The 13,129-nt window shown below is 34.9% G+C and overlaps 2 protein-coding genes across 4 annotated transcripts; both read left to right on the forward strand.

Moving 5' to 3' along the window:
- The first annotated feature begins 1,774 nt into the window (after window positions 1-1,774).
- Window positions 1,775-3,738, forward strand: LOC122020239 (50S ribosomal protein L27-like). The gene is made up of 4 exons (XM_042578075.1): window positions 1,775-1,966; window positions 2,917-3,006; window positions 3,079-3,203; window positions 3,293-3,738. The coding sequence occupies exons 2-4, from the start codon at window positions 2,928-2,930 to the stop codon at window positions 3,521-3,523; spliced, it is 435 nt and encodes a 144-aa protein (XP_042434009.1). The 5' UTR covers window positions 1,775-1,966; window positions 2,917-2,927; the 3' UTR covers window positions 3,524-3,738.
- A 2,142-nt stretch (window positions 3,739-5,880) lies between these two features.
- On the forward strand, window positions 5,881-9,844 carry LOC122021759 (vacuolar cation/proton exchanger 3-like). Of its 3 annotated transcripts, none has more exons than XM_042579913.1 (13): window positions 5,883-6,088; window positions 6,446-6,499; window positions 6,608-6,859; window positions 6,956-7,023; window positions 7,118-7,146; window positions 7,316-7,512; window positions 7,598-7,810; window positions 7,993-8,133; window positions 8,295-8,411; window positions 8,492-8,545; window positions 8,825-8,941; window positions 9,419-9,518; window positions 9,592-9,844. In XM_042579913.1, the coding sequence occupies exons 1-13, from the start codon at window positions 6,077-6,079 to the stop codon at window positions 9,618-9,620; spliced, it is 1,383 nt and encodes a 460-aa protein (XP_042435847.1). In that variant the 5' UTR covers window positions 5,883-6,076; the 3' UTR covers window positions 9,621-9,844. The 3 variants fall into 3 exon arrangements, 2 of the variants coding, with proteins under 2 accessions (XP_042435847.1, XP_042435846.1); XM_042579912.1 differs by having other exon boundaries at window positions 5,885-6,088; window positions 9,589-9,844; XR_006122639.1 differs by lacking the exon at window positions 9,592-9,844 and having other exon boundaries at window positions 5,881-6,088; window positions 8,847-8,941.
- The last annotated feature ends 3,285 nt before the right edge of the window (window positions 9,845-13,129 follow it).

The following is a 13,129-nucleotide window of genomic DNA, read 5'->3' on the forward strand; positions in this document are numbered from 1 at the left end:
TAAATTGTGTTTGATAATGAAAGCCAGTGCTCGTTGGTTTTGTATATTTTGATAGAATGACAATAGATACTTGACAATCTATCCAACTTGGGTTTGGATATCTGATTGATTATGCTTAATAATAGAGTTTGAGTTTGTGTTGTGTGTTACTTGCAAATTCTATCATCTAGAAGTCCTTGTCAATATTTATGCTTAAATATGATGGATTTAGAACACATAATATAACTCTATAGTTATAATGAGCAATTAATAATAAATGTCTTCAGTGTTTCTGTTGATAATGTTTGTTGCCTATTATATATATATATATATATATATATATATATATATATATATATATAAATGTGACTCAAAACGTCTATTATGATATTTGCTCGTTAAAAGAATATTTATATTTTCCATTAATCAAAACGGGATCTTTAATTTGAATAATTTACCGTGTTAATTTTATTTAAATAATTTAGAGTAGGAGGGTATTCTAATTGTGATTTTATAAAAACAATATTTTTTTATCCATATAATTAAAAGATTATCTCTGCCTATAATTTTATATCTAAAATTTGAAATTGTTTTGACCAAAGAAATTTGGGAAAAAAATTAAAAGACCGTTCTAGATTTTACAAATCATCACAGGATAATTTTATCCGACAACTTTTATAATGTAGAGTAGTTATCATGTAGCTTTTATAACGTGATTAATGTAAGTTTAGAATTTAAGTTTTAAATTTGAATATCCGAATATTATTATATTAAAATACTTTCTACCACCGTTTTAAAGTTATTTTGATAAACTATAAATAATTTTGACCAAATTGTAATATTTTGATATAATAATGTCCAAATATTTTAAACCCTAAATTCACACTAAACAATAAATATGTACCAACTACTAAGTAGCTTCTACACATTGTAATAATAACTAAGTAGTTTTTATATATTGTAGTAATTACTGGGTAGTTTTTACATATTGTAACAGCTACTAGATAGCTTTTGGATTGTAGCAACTACTAAATACCATCTACATATTGTAGCAGCTACCGAGTAGATTGTAGTAGCTATTAGGTAATTTCTACCTAATACAAATTTTAAATCTTAAATTCATCCTAAACACGTTATAGCAACTATTAGATAACTTTTATATATTATAGTAAGTATCGAGTAACTTCTAATCATTGTAAATCCTAAACTCACTCTAAATAGATAATAACTATTAAGTAAACTTTTATACGCCATAGAAATTATTCAGTAATTTGTATAATAATGTTGGATTAGGAGATAATTTCAGAAGAATAAAATGATGAGAGTGATGCTGACTTTTTTTTGTTTTTGAAAAAAACAGATTTGGGATCGTTTTTTTTTTTTGATTTTAACAAATTTTAATTTAGAGTTGTTTTAATTAATGTTTTATGTTTTACTATCAGACCGATTGAAAAATATAGAGATATTTTAGAGATAAAATTATAAATACAGTCCTGTTTTAATATATATATATATATATATATATATATATATATATATATATGCTTTATTTTGGAATTGTTTTGATTAAAAAAAAATTCTATCTTAGAGTTGTTTTGGCCGTTTTATATTTTTAATATTAAATGGCTTGAGAATAAAGACATAATTTGGATAAAAAAATTATAAGTGAAGTGTTATTTTAATACATAAATAAGAGATGTTTTTCGTTGTTTTTTTTATTAAAAAAATAATTAGTTGTAATTTTGGGCTAATTTGGTTATTTGGGCCGAGCCAAGTTTGACTAAACCCTAAGCGCCGACTCCATTCAGACCCTTCTCTTCTCTCCTCAGCTTCGATCGACGCCTCTCCTTCGCCTGTTCCCTCTACTCCCTTCCTTGTGCATTCCGCCACTCGTCGACGTTCCTGGTAGACGCTGATCGCTTCTTCTTCTTCCGTTTCCGTGGTGTAGCTGCTGTGAGCTCTGGGAAAATACAAAAATCTCTTGGAGGTACAAGATCCTCTATCCATTCTTCTAAACCGTGTGGCATATGATGGAGTAATTTAGTCGCTTTTTTTCTTCCATATTGCTGGCTGTGGTTGGTCGGATGTGAGTATCATCCTTTTTGATGCGAATTTTGTCGATCGGGGGATGTTTCCTGAGAGGGGCACGGAAGCAAAACTTTTTAGGGATTTTCTGCAAACGGTGGATCAAATCTCTCTTAGTGAACCCTAGTGATGATTTTTCCATGTCCCTCAAGTGGAGGATTTGACCTTTCCTTCTGTGCATTAATAGTGTTTTGTGATGACTTAGGATTGGTAACACGACTGATTAGGTTTAGTTAACAGTTCAATTCTGCTGTTATCTTTAATTATTGTCGATTATTTTATGAAACTTGTTATGGAGATTAGCAGTCGTAATGCCTATGGGAAAAATGTTAAGTACTTTTCGAAAGGAAGCTTATGGTAATCATCTTGCATTTGAAATATTGAAAAAAAAAATAGTCCACTCTTTTGAAGAATAAAACATTTTATGGAAAATCAGTGGCAAAAATATTGCCATCGAACGATACAATTCCATGACTGCTTGATGAGGGCGATGGCTTTTTGTTTGAGAGCTTTGAAATAATATGAAAAGTTGTTGCTATGATATGATACTGGAAAAATTAGACCAAGAGTTATATATGTATATTTTTCCAAATCTTATTATTATACACTGCATTTCATTTCATTTCAAGAAAAATCATTTCTTATTCACATATTCACAGAACATTGATCATCCACCATCTTGTGCGGTTTGTAAACTGATCGACAATCATTTGGTGATTGTCAGCAACCGATACTATCTCAGTTGTAGGAATGAATACCTTTTCCACATTGTAATTCAAACGTTGGAAAAGCAAGCATCAGCTAGAGTAGATTAACAGTTTGAAATATGAATAATGATTGTGTTTATTGCAGGAGTGTACATAATGTCTTTCTCAAGCTTGTGTAGACGGGTGGGCCTGAAGGATCTCATCGCAAATGCTAGCGTATACACCGGGGCTACTGGTAAATTATCTTAGTTGCAAATTCAGCATCTTCATTGTTTGCTTGTTTCATTCTATATCCATTACGATACAGAGGCATCTGGCGGTGGACTAAACTTGGTCTTCAGACGCTGGGCCACGAAAAAGTCTGCAGGATCAACAAAAAATGGGCGTGACTCAAACCCCAAATACCTTGGCGTGAAGAAGTTTGGAGGAGAGGTTAGCAAAATTTATCTCACTACGCAACAAGTGAACCCAATTTTTCTTTGTTTGGATCTCTTTAATACATCTGTTTGGATATTATGCAGAAGGTGATTCCTGGCAATATAATCGTTCGTCAACGAGGTACTCGGTTCCACCCTGGAGATTACGTTGGAATGGGAAAGGATCATACTCTGTACGCGCTGAAAGAAGGCCAAGTCCGGTTTGAGCGCAATAAGCTTAGCGGCCGGAAGTGGGTGCATGTTGATCCAAAAGATGGCCATATTCTTCACCCCATCTACACTAAAGCCGATCAACCTTCCGGCCAGTTATGCTAGCGGCAATGAAGCACACATTCGACGAAACTATCAACTCTACATTTTTTTGGTGTGTTTGCCATGATATATTAATGTTTGAATAATTTGAAAATTGCCTTTAAATTCATAGATGAAACCCTAAAGGCACAAACTGTTGAGGGGATCGTTGGCAGCAAAAAAACTGTTCGAGAAAAATCATTCAATCATGATGAATTGAATGCTTTTGTTTGATTCAATTAGATTCTTTCATTTAATTCATAATTTTTTTTTATGATATTAAAATGTTTTAATGATCTATCAAGGATATAAATGTTGTGCAAAATATAGGTGTTTATGAGATTTGAGATGATAGGTAAAAGATTATTAAGTTTTTTTATAAACAATAATAATTAAGTTTTATCTCCTTATATGGGATTAATTATAGATTTTTTACGTTATTGAGTTCTATTTTTTATTATATTATTATTTATATTTAAATAATTTTTTTTTTTTTACTAATTATGTTTTTTTTTTATTTTCGTTGTTTGATATGGGTAGTTTAAGTATAAATATTGTATCATCTAATTAGAGTATTTGTTATAATTTTATATCGTTTAATTGAAATATTTATTAATAGTTTAAGTACATATTTATATCATTTTAAATATTTCTCTCAAGATTTTTTCTCAGTGTAACTTCACTTTTTCTTTAATATTTTTATTTCTTAATTTATCTATTTTTTTTATATCTACATATCTATTTTAATATTCTTATCTCTATATAATTCTCATATTTTATTTATATGCTCATGTCATTGTCTAATATTTAGTTCCATATAAATATAGTAAGTCTAATTGCCATTGTTAAAATTTTTCCTTTAAAATTTTAAAGATATTTTATAATCTTTTTCATTTTAATAATTCTACTTGAAACTCTCATTTATAACTCTTAAATAACTAGTCATCTCGTATTTTAATAATCATTTTATTACATATAATATTATTAAATTTAAATTTCATATATTACGTCTATACTTTATTAAATCAAAAAATTTTCACTTTTAATATTTTCCGTGTCAGTAAGCTTTTTATTTATCAAGCCCAAGTTGAATTCAAAATTGTTGATAAATATTCTTCACGGATATTTTCATAAATATAATTATTGAACTTGAGTTGTTAATTTTTTATTTTTAACATATTATAAATATTAAATTTGATTTTTTTTTAAAAAAATCTATAAAATTATTCATAAATATTTGTATATATGTTCTTTTTAATAATTAATTTTACACAAATAAATAAATAAATTTATTCATAAAAAATCTTGCTCACTAATATTTATTTTATATATTTTTTTATAATTAAATGAACATAATTACATTTATAGGGGCACGCAATTTGTCAAACAAAACATGGTAAAAGCTATTTAAGGAAATTGAAAAAAATTCTGAAAAGTATTTTCTATCTCTATTTTTATACTTTTATAATTTTTTAAATAAAAAATCAATTCCATTTTCTAAAAGGAAATTATTTATTTTTATTTCTATCATAGTCAATAATAATATTCATAATAATTTTATAATCAAAATTAATTATAGTGAGGATATTTTAGAATGGGAAAAAATAAATATGCTTTTAACAATAATAAAAATCAGAGCCTGTTACTCTAAAAAAAAAAATCAGAGCCTGCCTAATTTTTGCCCATTATTTTTTGTTAACTAATTGATTTTTTTGAACAAAGATTATCTGTACTCAGATCACCAACTTAATTACAAGGCGTAGAGTAATTGATATTCTACGGTAGAATTAACTATATGTGAGGATCCGTCCACCTTTTTAGAAATTTTTTATTTAAAGTTTTTTTTATAAATAGGTCATAGTTATAGTTGTGGACTGAATCGTAATTATCTAGATGATAATTTAAATATCATACTACTGTATTATATCCTAGTAATTTTTTTTATCCAATTAATCAAGATGGTAAAAAGATGAATATATCCTGGTCAATTGTCTCAGAACCAAGACAGAGGAGATAAATAACGGACGACTACTAACCTTAGGAATAATGATTAACACATAAGTGAGTTATTTATTTCGGATATACCAAGATTCGAATTTATGATAATAATATCTCATGTACTAATCACTAAATCATCTCGATGGACTATCATTAATCATGTGGCAAAAGACGATTCGCTTGCCCCCAGCACTCCCGTCAAGACTACCGTTAATCATGTGGCAAAAAGGGGAGTTAGAATTAGTGTTATTATTTTTTTTATCAAACCCACCAAATTAGTACCCATTAAAAAAAGATTTTCAAATGATTATTTTAGTATTTAATATTATTATCGATTTTTTTGTTGGTACGCACGAAAAGAGGCGTATCTCTCTTCTCGCTGGCCGTCCATTAAAGTAAGCGAGTTCATGGCTTCCCAAACAAAGCCAATGACTTCAATCCGGTTAACTTCCACCTTTTCCTCTTCCTCTTCCTCTCGTCGTTCCAATCGGTTAAGCAGTTTCAATCGGCTTCTTCTTCTTCTTCTAATCGCTTCCTAGATCGCCTGGATGCTTGGGCTGGCGGAAATCGAACAGAGAAATGGCCGGACAGGTGCGATTCAATTTCGATCCTCAATCATCTCCGGAAGTATTTTTTTTGTTTTTGTTTTTGTTTCCTTTGCTTTTATGGTCTTGTATGGCGAAAAAATTGATATGAAGTCTTTGCGCACTTTCGAACATTGTAGGGGTAAAATATATCGACTTATGGGAATGTGGGTTACGTTTTGGTAGAGGGTGAAAGGAATGTGTTTGTGTAATTCATCTTTCGATCTCGTATTCGCTCTTGGGCTATCGGATCGGTTAGGGTTGCTCGATGTATTACCATAGGTTTCAACTACTTTGCCTAATTGTCATCATGAGAAATCTAGAGTTGTTGTCTTTGGATTTCTCAACCAATCTTTCTTTGCAGATGCATGAAGGCGATACAAAAACTCAGCTTGCGATAATTCCTGCCTCCTTCGAAGTGAGTTCTCCTGAGTTAGACTTTTTCCCAATTTGTTTTTGTTTATCAAACCAGAAAATTGTTGTTGCTTACACTTTCTTTCTTTCTTTCTTTTGGTTGATTACAAAGATTGGTCCTCCGTCTGGTGGATCAGAACATGATTTCGAGGATGAAAGCCTTGTCAGTCTGGATCTTCCAACGAAGTCTATCGGCATGAATGGAGTTCAGCATGGTTCTATTTCTGCCATTGAACGAATGGATAGTATCATGAAGACTAACTTCTGGAGGAGCTTGAAAATAATATTATTCACAGCCAAGATAAATGTATTGATTCCTTTTGGACCTCTAGCAGTCCTTATCAGCTACATGACTGATGATAAAGTTAGTCGGTTCGTCTATAAAGCCTTCTTCGGTCAATTCTTTTAGCAGGAGCAGCTTCTGATTTTTTGTGTGGTTCTATTGTTGGGCATTGTGCAGGGATGGGTATTCCTTTTCAGTTTGTTAGGCATCATTCCATTGGCAGAGCGCTTAGGTTTCGCAACTGAGTAAGAAAACTTAGTTTAGGTTGTCGAAAGAGCTTCTTGATGCTGCATTTTCAGCCCTAATATCTGATACATTTGGATTTGTTCTTCATTGCAGGCAGTTAGTATTTTTCACAGGAGCAACAGGTGAACATTTTTTATCTTTATTTACTTGAGAAAGTTTTTTTGTCTTTGAAGTAAATTAAAAAACAAAAAGAGATTAATTATTTATGATATTACTAATTTAATGCATAATCAAGAAAGAATTCCTCTCAAGGTTGAACGCCTTATCTGAGGTTTGAAACTCCAAATGCAGTGGGGGGCCTCTTGAATGCTACTTTCGGAAATGCAACCGAGTTAATAATATCAGTCCATGCACTGCAAAGTGGGATGGTACGAGTCGTTCAACAGTCACTATTAGGATCTATTCTATCAAACATGTTGCTTGTTCTTGGGTGTGCGTTCTTCTTTGGAGGGATTGTTTTCATGAACAAAGAGCAAGTTTTCGATAAGGTACATATTGTTATCCAACATCTAGTCTTAAATATTATTGTTGATCCAGTGACAATCAAAGTGCTTGTTGTCTTGTTTATGGCAGGCAGATGCTGCAGTGAACTCAGGATTGCTGTTAATGGCAGTAATGGGACTACTTTTCCCTGCTGTTCTTCATTATACACATACAGAAGTACATTATGGCAAATCAGAAATGGCTCTTTCTAGATTTAGCAGTTGCATAATGCTTCTGGCCTATGCTTGTTACCTTGCTTTCCAATTAAAAAGCAGTAATGTATCCTACGATCCCATAAGCGAGGTTAGTGCTACTTCCAGAACTTTCAATTCAAAATAAGTTTTCATGGTTCAAAATCTCCCCAATGCAGGTTATTGGTGTAGAATTATATGTTAATTTCAGGAGAGTTTATGTTTGTTATGATGTTCAGATAGGAATGTTTCTTTGAAATTGACATAATGTGCTTCGTTTCGTGCTTTCTGAAGGAAGGATGTGAAAATGGGGAGATCACAAAAGATGAAGAAGATGAAGCCCCCGAGATTTCAAAATGGGAAGCCATCATATGGCTTGGAATTTTGACAGTTTGGATCTCAGTGCTATCTGATTACCTGGTGGATGCAATTGAGGTACCTATTTTTCTTTCAATCACGTTGTTTGTTTTTTTCCCTCAAATCAACATTCAAGATTTTCTTTTTGATCCAAGATTAGTTGCCTTTTTATTAATGATTTCATCATCTTTGTCTCTAACACGAACATCTACCTCTCTTAAATGGATTTGACTTCACAGGGTGCCTCAATTGCCTGGAACATTCCTATTTCGTTTATAAGTGTCATTTTGCTCCCAATTGTCGGTAATGCTGCCGAGCATGCAAGTTCTATTATGTTTGCCATGAAAGACAAGCTCGTATGATTCTTATCACTTTGTAATCTTCTTTCACGATAAACTTAAATTACTGTACAAATATAATAATTTTCATTTTCCAGGACATCTCTCTTGGAGTTGCTATTGGGTCCTCTACTCAGATATCTATGTTTGGGGTAAGCCAAGTTCAGTTTCAATGAGCTATGCAAGCATTGAGTTGCATACTGTTCTTTGCTCATAATTTTCAGAAAGTTTGTAGAACTCCAATGAAATTTCATAATTGGTCTTCAATTGTTTCATTCATCGTTTTAGAAATTGCTTCATGTCAACCGAGGAGGGTGCAACTTATCATTTTGCTTGTTAGTTGGCACATGAAACAATAGTAGTTTTTTGCCGACTCATCATTCGTCTCATGTATTTTTTTTCTTTTTGTTTGTGCTTCATTTGTGATGCAGATTCCTTTTTGTGTGGTAGTAGGATGGATCATGGGACAACCAATGGACTTGAATTTTCAACTTTTTGAGACGGCGACTTTGTTTATAACAGTATTGGTTGTCACCTTCATGCTCCAGGTATTGAGATGTCAATTCGTCTGCTAATCTTTTAAAAATGATGCAAGTGAACAATAGTTGGATTCTAATGGTTACTGCTCACTTTTATCAAAGAAAGCAGGAATTCGTCCTTCAGTTCTAATCCTTCAACTAAGTTGTTCCTCCCCAGTCAATCTTTCACTTCTAAACAATGTCAAGTCTAACATTTCGAGTTGGATTAGACTTCCATTTGAACTATTTTAGCCTTCGCAATATCGGATATCCATTACAATCCACCCAAAACTTATTAAACATGACTGCTAATCCAAAACCCTTTTGTTCAAGTTAGCCTTTGTTCATTCGTCCCATTCTATAAGCCGTTTATTAGTCTGCAACTTTTCATATGAAATTCAGACTATTCCATTATTTAGCGTAGAATGAATGACTTAAACTAATGAGTCCACTTATTTTCAAAAGTGTCTTTTTACGATACACCCTAACCTTATGCATTTACTGCAGGATGGAACTTCAAACTATTTCAAAGGTTTAATGCTGATCCTTTGCTATCTAATTGTAGCTGCAAGCTTTTTTGTACATGTCGATCCTTCTCTTGCCAATGGTGAGTTCTTAAAGAAAAATCAATAATATATATATAGTCATTTTAATTTATGTGAAAATTAATTATGCAGAAGATAAAGAGCCGGGAAATGGAAGTCACTAAACTCATTGTTATAACAAAGTTTAATTGCATACAAGGAGCCATCCTCTTGGTGAAGTAGAGAGTGGCCCATTTTGGCGTAATAGGAGACATTGAGGGAGGGTTTTAGGCACACTTTATTTATTACATGTAAATTAATAGATTGGAAAAAAAATATATATCCTTCAATGAGAGTTATGCTATGATCTCCTTGTAATTGATTAATTGATTTTGTTTCTTTCTCAAAATCTTTAATATTCTAAATCCTTGTAATTGATTTGATTATGATGGATTATGGATTAGTGAGGTTGATCTAGTTAAAAACACTAGTTTGGAGCAACTCTTATCTTCAAATATTTGTAAGGAGTGAATAATATGTGAGTTATAGAACTATGACTTATGGATAGGTTAGGGAGGGGCAGGGTGTTGATTGTAAAATTTTAAGGCATATTCAAATTAAGATAATTGTGGGGGCAAATTGAAAAGTTAAACCTTGAGACTTGACAGAACAGAATAAAGCGGCAAATGGCGTTTCGAAACCTCGGCTGACCATTTCCTTCCTTGGCCTTCTTGTCGTTGATTGTCGCCGTCGACCTCTCCGCCTTCGATTCCCCTCGTTGATTCAGTTAATCGACAGTCTGAGATGGCAGCGGACGTCTCCACCGTCGTGCTGGCCTAACACCACGTGCCTCGTGATCCGGGTCCGGCCTCGCCTCCCGCATGCAAGCCTTGCTATCCGACAGGCGTCGTCGCACTCTAGTCCGTCTCTGAAGCTGTTTCCCCGCTCCAGTGATTGCTTGCCCTCTCGACTTACGCATCAACCACACCATCTCCTCAGCCTTTGGCCTCGTACTCTCCTCGACTACTGACTGCGAGCTCGTCGTGCAGCACCTCCAGGAGACCGTCGAGCGCACCAAGGTAGCGGACCGCCTCTGACTACGTCGACTCAAGGAGGCCCTCTCCCCTCTCTAGATGATCTTCGCCGGCGTGGTCGACGACCTTGGTTATGAGGGCCTCTTGGACAAAGCCCTCGTCTAGCTCCCGGACGACCGACTATGAATCGCTGCGGCTCCAATTACAACACTGTTCTTGCTTCGAGACCTCAAAGGATAAGCCATCGGTGAGTCGGAGGCGATGTGGACTAGAGTCGTTGATTGTTAGGAAGGAGAGATCCAATGAAGAATAAGCCAAGCCTCGTAAGGAGAAAAATAGAGAGAAGAGTGTTAGAATGGTGGCCGAAAGTACTCTAGCGTTGTCACTCTGACGCTTAAGTTTACACATAGAATATGGAGAATAACAAAGAAAATGAGTATAGTCAAAGATTATCACATATCTCCGTCCTCGTTTTGGACCCATTTTTATAATATTACCACTAGATATCTCTCTGTATTAATGACGTATTAATCACAGATGGGACATGTATCACACTACAGTAAGGAGGATATCCTATCGTATCTACTAGTCCTTCGGATCATGATACATGAGATGATACCCCACATGCTCTAATAACTCACATATTGTATTAGTACATGTGTCGTTCTCCATGATAGGCTAGTCCATGAGGCCCATAGCTATAGGATAGTTGGGCTAGAGGTTAGGGGCATGTTTAATTGAATAACACCAGACTTTTAGGGCTTTATGGAAATGGGCAAGGCATGTCCAGTCGGTACAAGAAATGCGCCCCCGATCGACTTGATCATCTGGGAATAATGGAGCATACCCAATTAGAAGAATCGATCGGGGATAACAGGGTGTGTCCTATCGAGGAGCGAAGTACGTCCGATCGGTTTGACCGATCGAGGAGAAGTATCGACCAAGGAGAGACGGAGAACGTTCGATCAGGGTTCAAGGAACTACCCGAGCGGATATATACTTTGTGAGGCCCGATTCAGGAGAGACAGAGAGTGTTTGGTTGGAGGTCCAAGGGACTACCCGAGCGGATTTACACTATAAAGGCCGACCAGGGAGGGTCGGAAGTGTCCGATCAGTATAATCAACCGGGGAGAGACAGAGAGCGTTCGATCAGGGCTCAAAAGACTACTTGAACGGATCTTCCTTTTGTTGGCCTACCTTGACTTTGCTCTCCACCTAAGTATAATGCTTAACCTTTGGTGGACACGTGGGGGGCTTCTCATATCCACCACATCACAAGCCTCTCATTCGTGTCTAGTCAAACGAGGCGGAAGGCCGACTGACTAAATGATTTATGTTGGGAGGCAGTCATATTTGTGTTGCCACGTGTTAGGAGTATGAATCTTTGGCGTGCTTTGTGGGACACTTCAGGAGCTGGGGGGGGGGGGGGGGGGGGGATTAGCTCCAACTACTATGTTGATGATGATTTGCAGTGAAAAACTTGAAGCAAATGCTAACACCTTGATTTATTTGGTATCCACCTTAATGAAGTGACTAATCCAAGGATACGACTCTCTCTCACACATCCACTATAAAATAACTCCTTCTCGGAAACACTCCAGAGGTGGAGAAATCTCGTACAAGCTCTTAACAAGAATACAATTCAAACAAGAAGTAAATACAAGAATATAAATGGAAAATCTCTTCTTGCTTGATCTCTTGTAGCTTGTAAACACCTCTTGAAACTTGGAAGTGTAGCAACACTTTCCTACAAGAAGCTTCAAGAACTGACGATAATAACGAAGAAGATCTCAGAGAAAAGATTAGGTTGAGCTGCGAAGAAAACACCTTTTATCTGTGCGCTTTAGGGTTCCCAATCGATTGGGTTCGATCCCAATTGATTGTCGTGTCAGATTCCCATTCAAACATGCAAAACAATCATATCCCAATCGATTAATTAATTGATTGGGGAGGCTTAATCGATCTATTGATCAATCCAGAACGCCTCTGTGTTCTCACGGAAAACTTTAGAATTGATTTGGCTCCTTCCTAATCGATTCAACCTCCCTTCTGTGCCATCGCGAGAAACCAGCCCCAATTGATCACTTGATCGATTGGAGTGACTTACTTGATCAACCAATCGATCCAACCACATTCTATGTTCTCGCAAGAAAAGCCTCCAATCAATCAACTAATTGATTAATGTATCCTTAATTGATCAGTTGATCGATTGGACTGTCTATGTTTGCGACAGTTCCCTAATCAATCAATTGGGACTCTAGCTTAATCGATTTCCCAACCTATTGACCAACCTTGACTAGCTTAACCAAGTCTAAGATTCGCTTGCCCAACATTCGGTGAACCTTGATGGAATGAGATTTCACCATCAAGTGTCTGATCAATCTTTGACCCATTTGGACTTTATCTCCTTATGCCAAGTGTTTAGTCCTCCATGATCCACTTAGATTTCCACTCACCAGATATCCGGTCAATCCTTTGATCCACCTAGATTTCCACTCGTGCCAAGTGTCAGGTTCTCCATGACTCACTTAGACTTCTAAACACTAGATATCCAGTCAACCTTGACTTACCTAAATTTTCACTGCCTGATTTTACTCACTAGGACTTCCTCACTGCTTAGTTTCACTCACTAAGACTTTTTACCACCTAGCTTCACTCAC

The sequence above is a fragment of the Zingiber officinale genome, chromosome 9A, assembly GCF_018446385.1.
Source record: "Zingiber officinale cultivar Zhangliang chromosome 9A, Zo_v1.1, whole genome shotgun sequence".
In the NCBI taxonomy this organism is placed as follows: domain Eukaryota; kingdom Viridiplantae; phylum Streptophyta; class Magnoliopsida; order Zingiberales; family Zingiberaceae; genus Zingiber; species Zingiber officinale.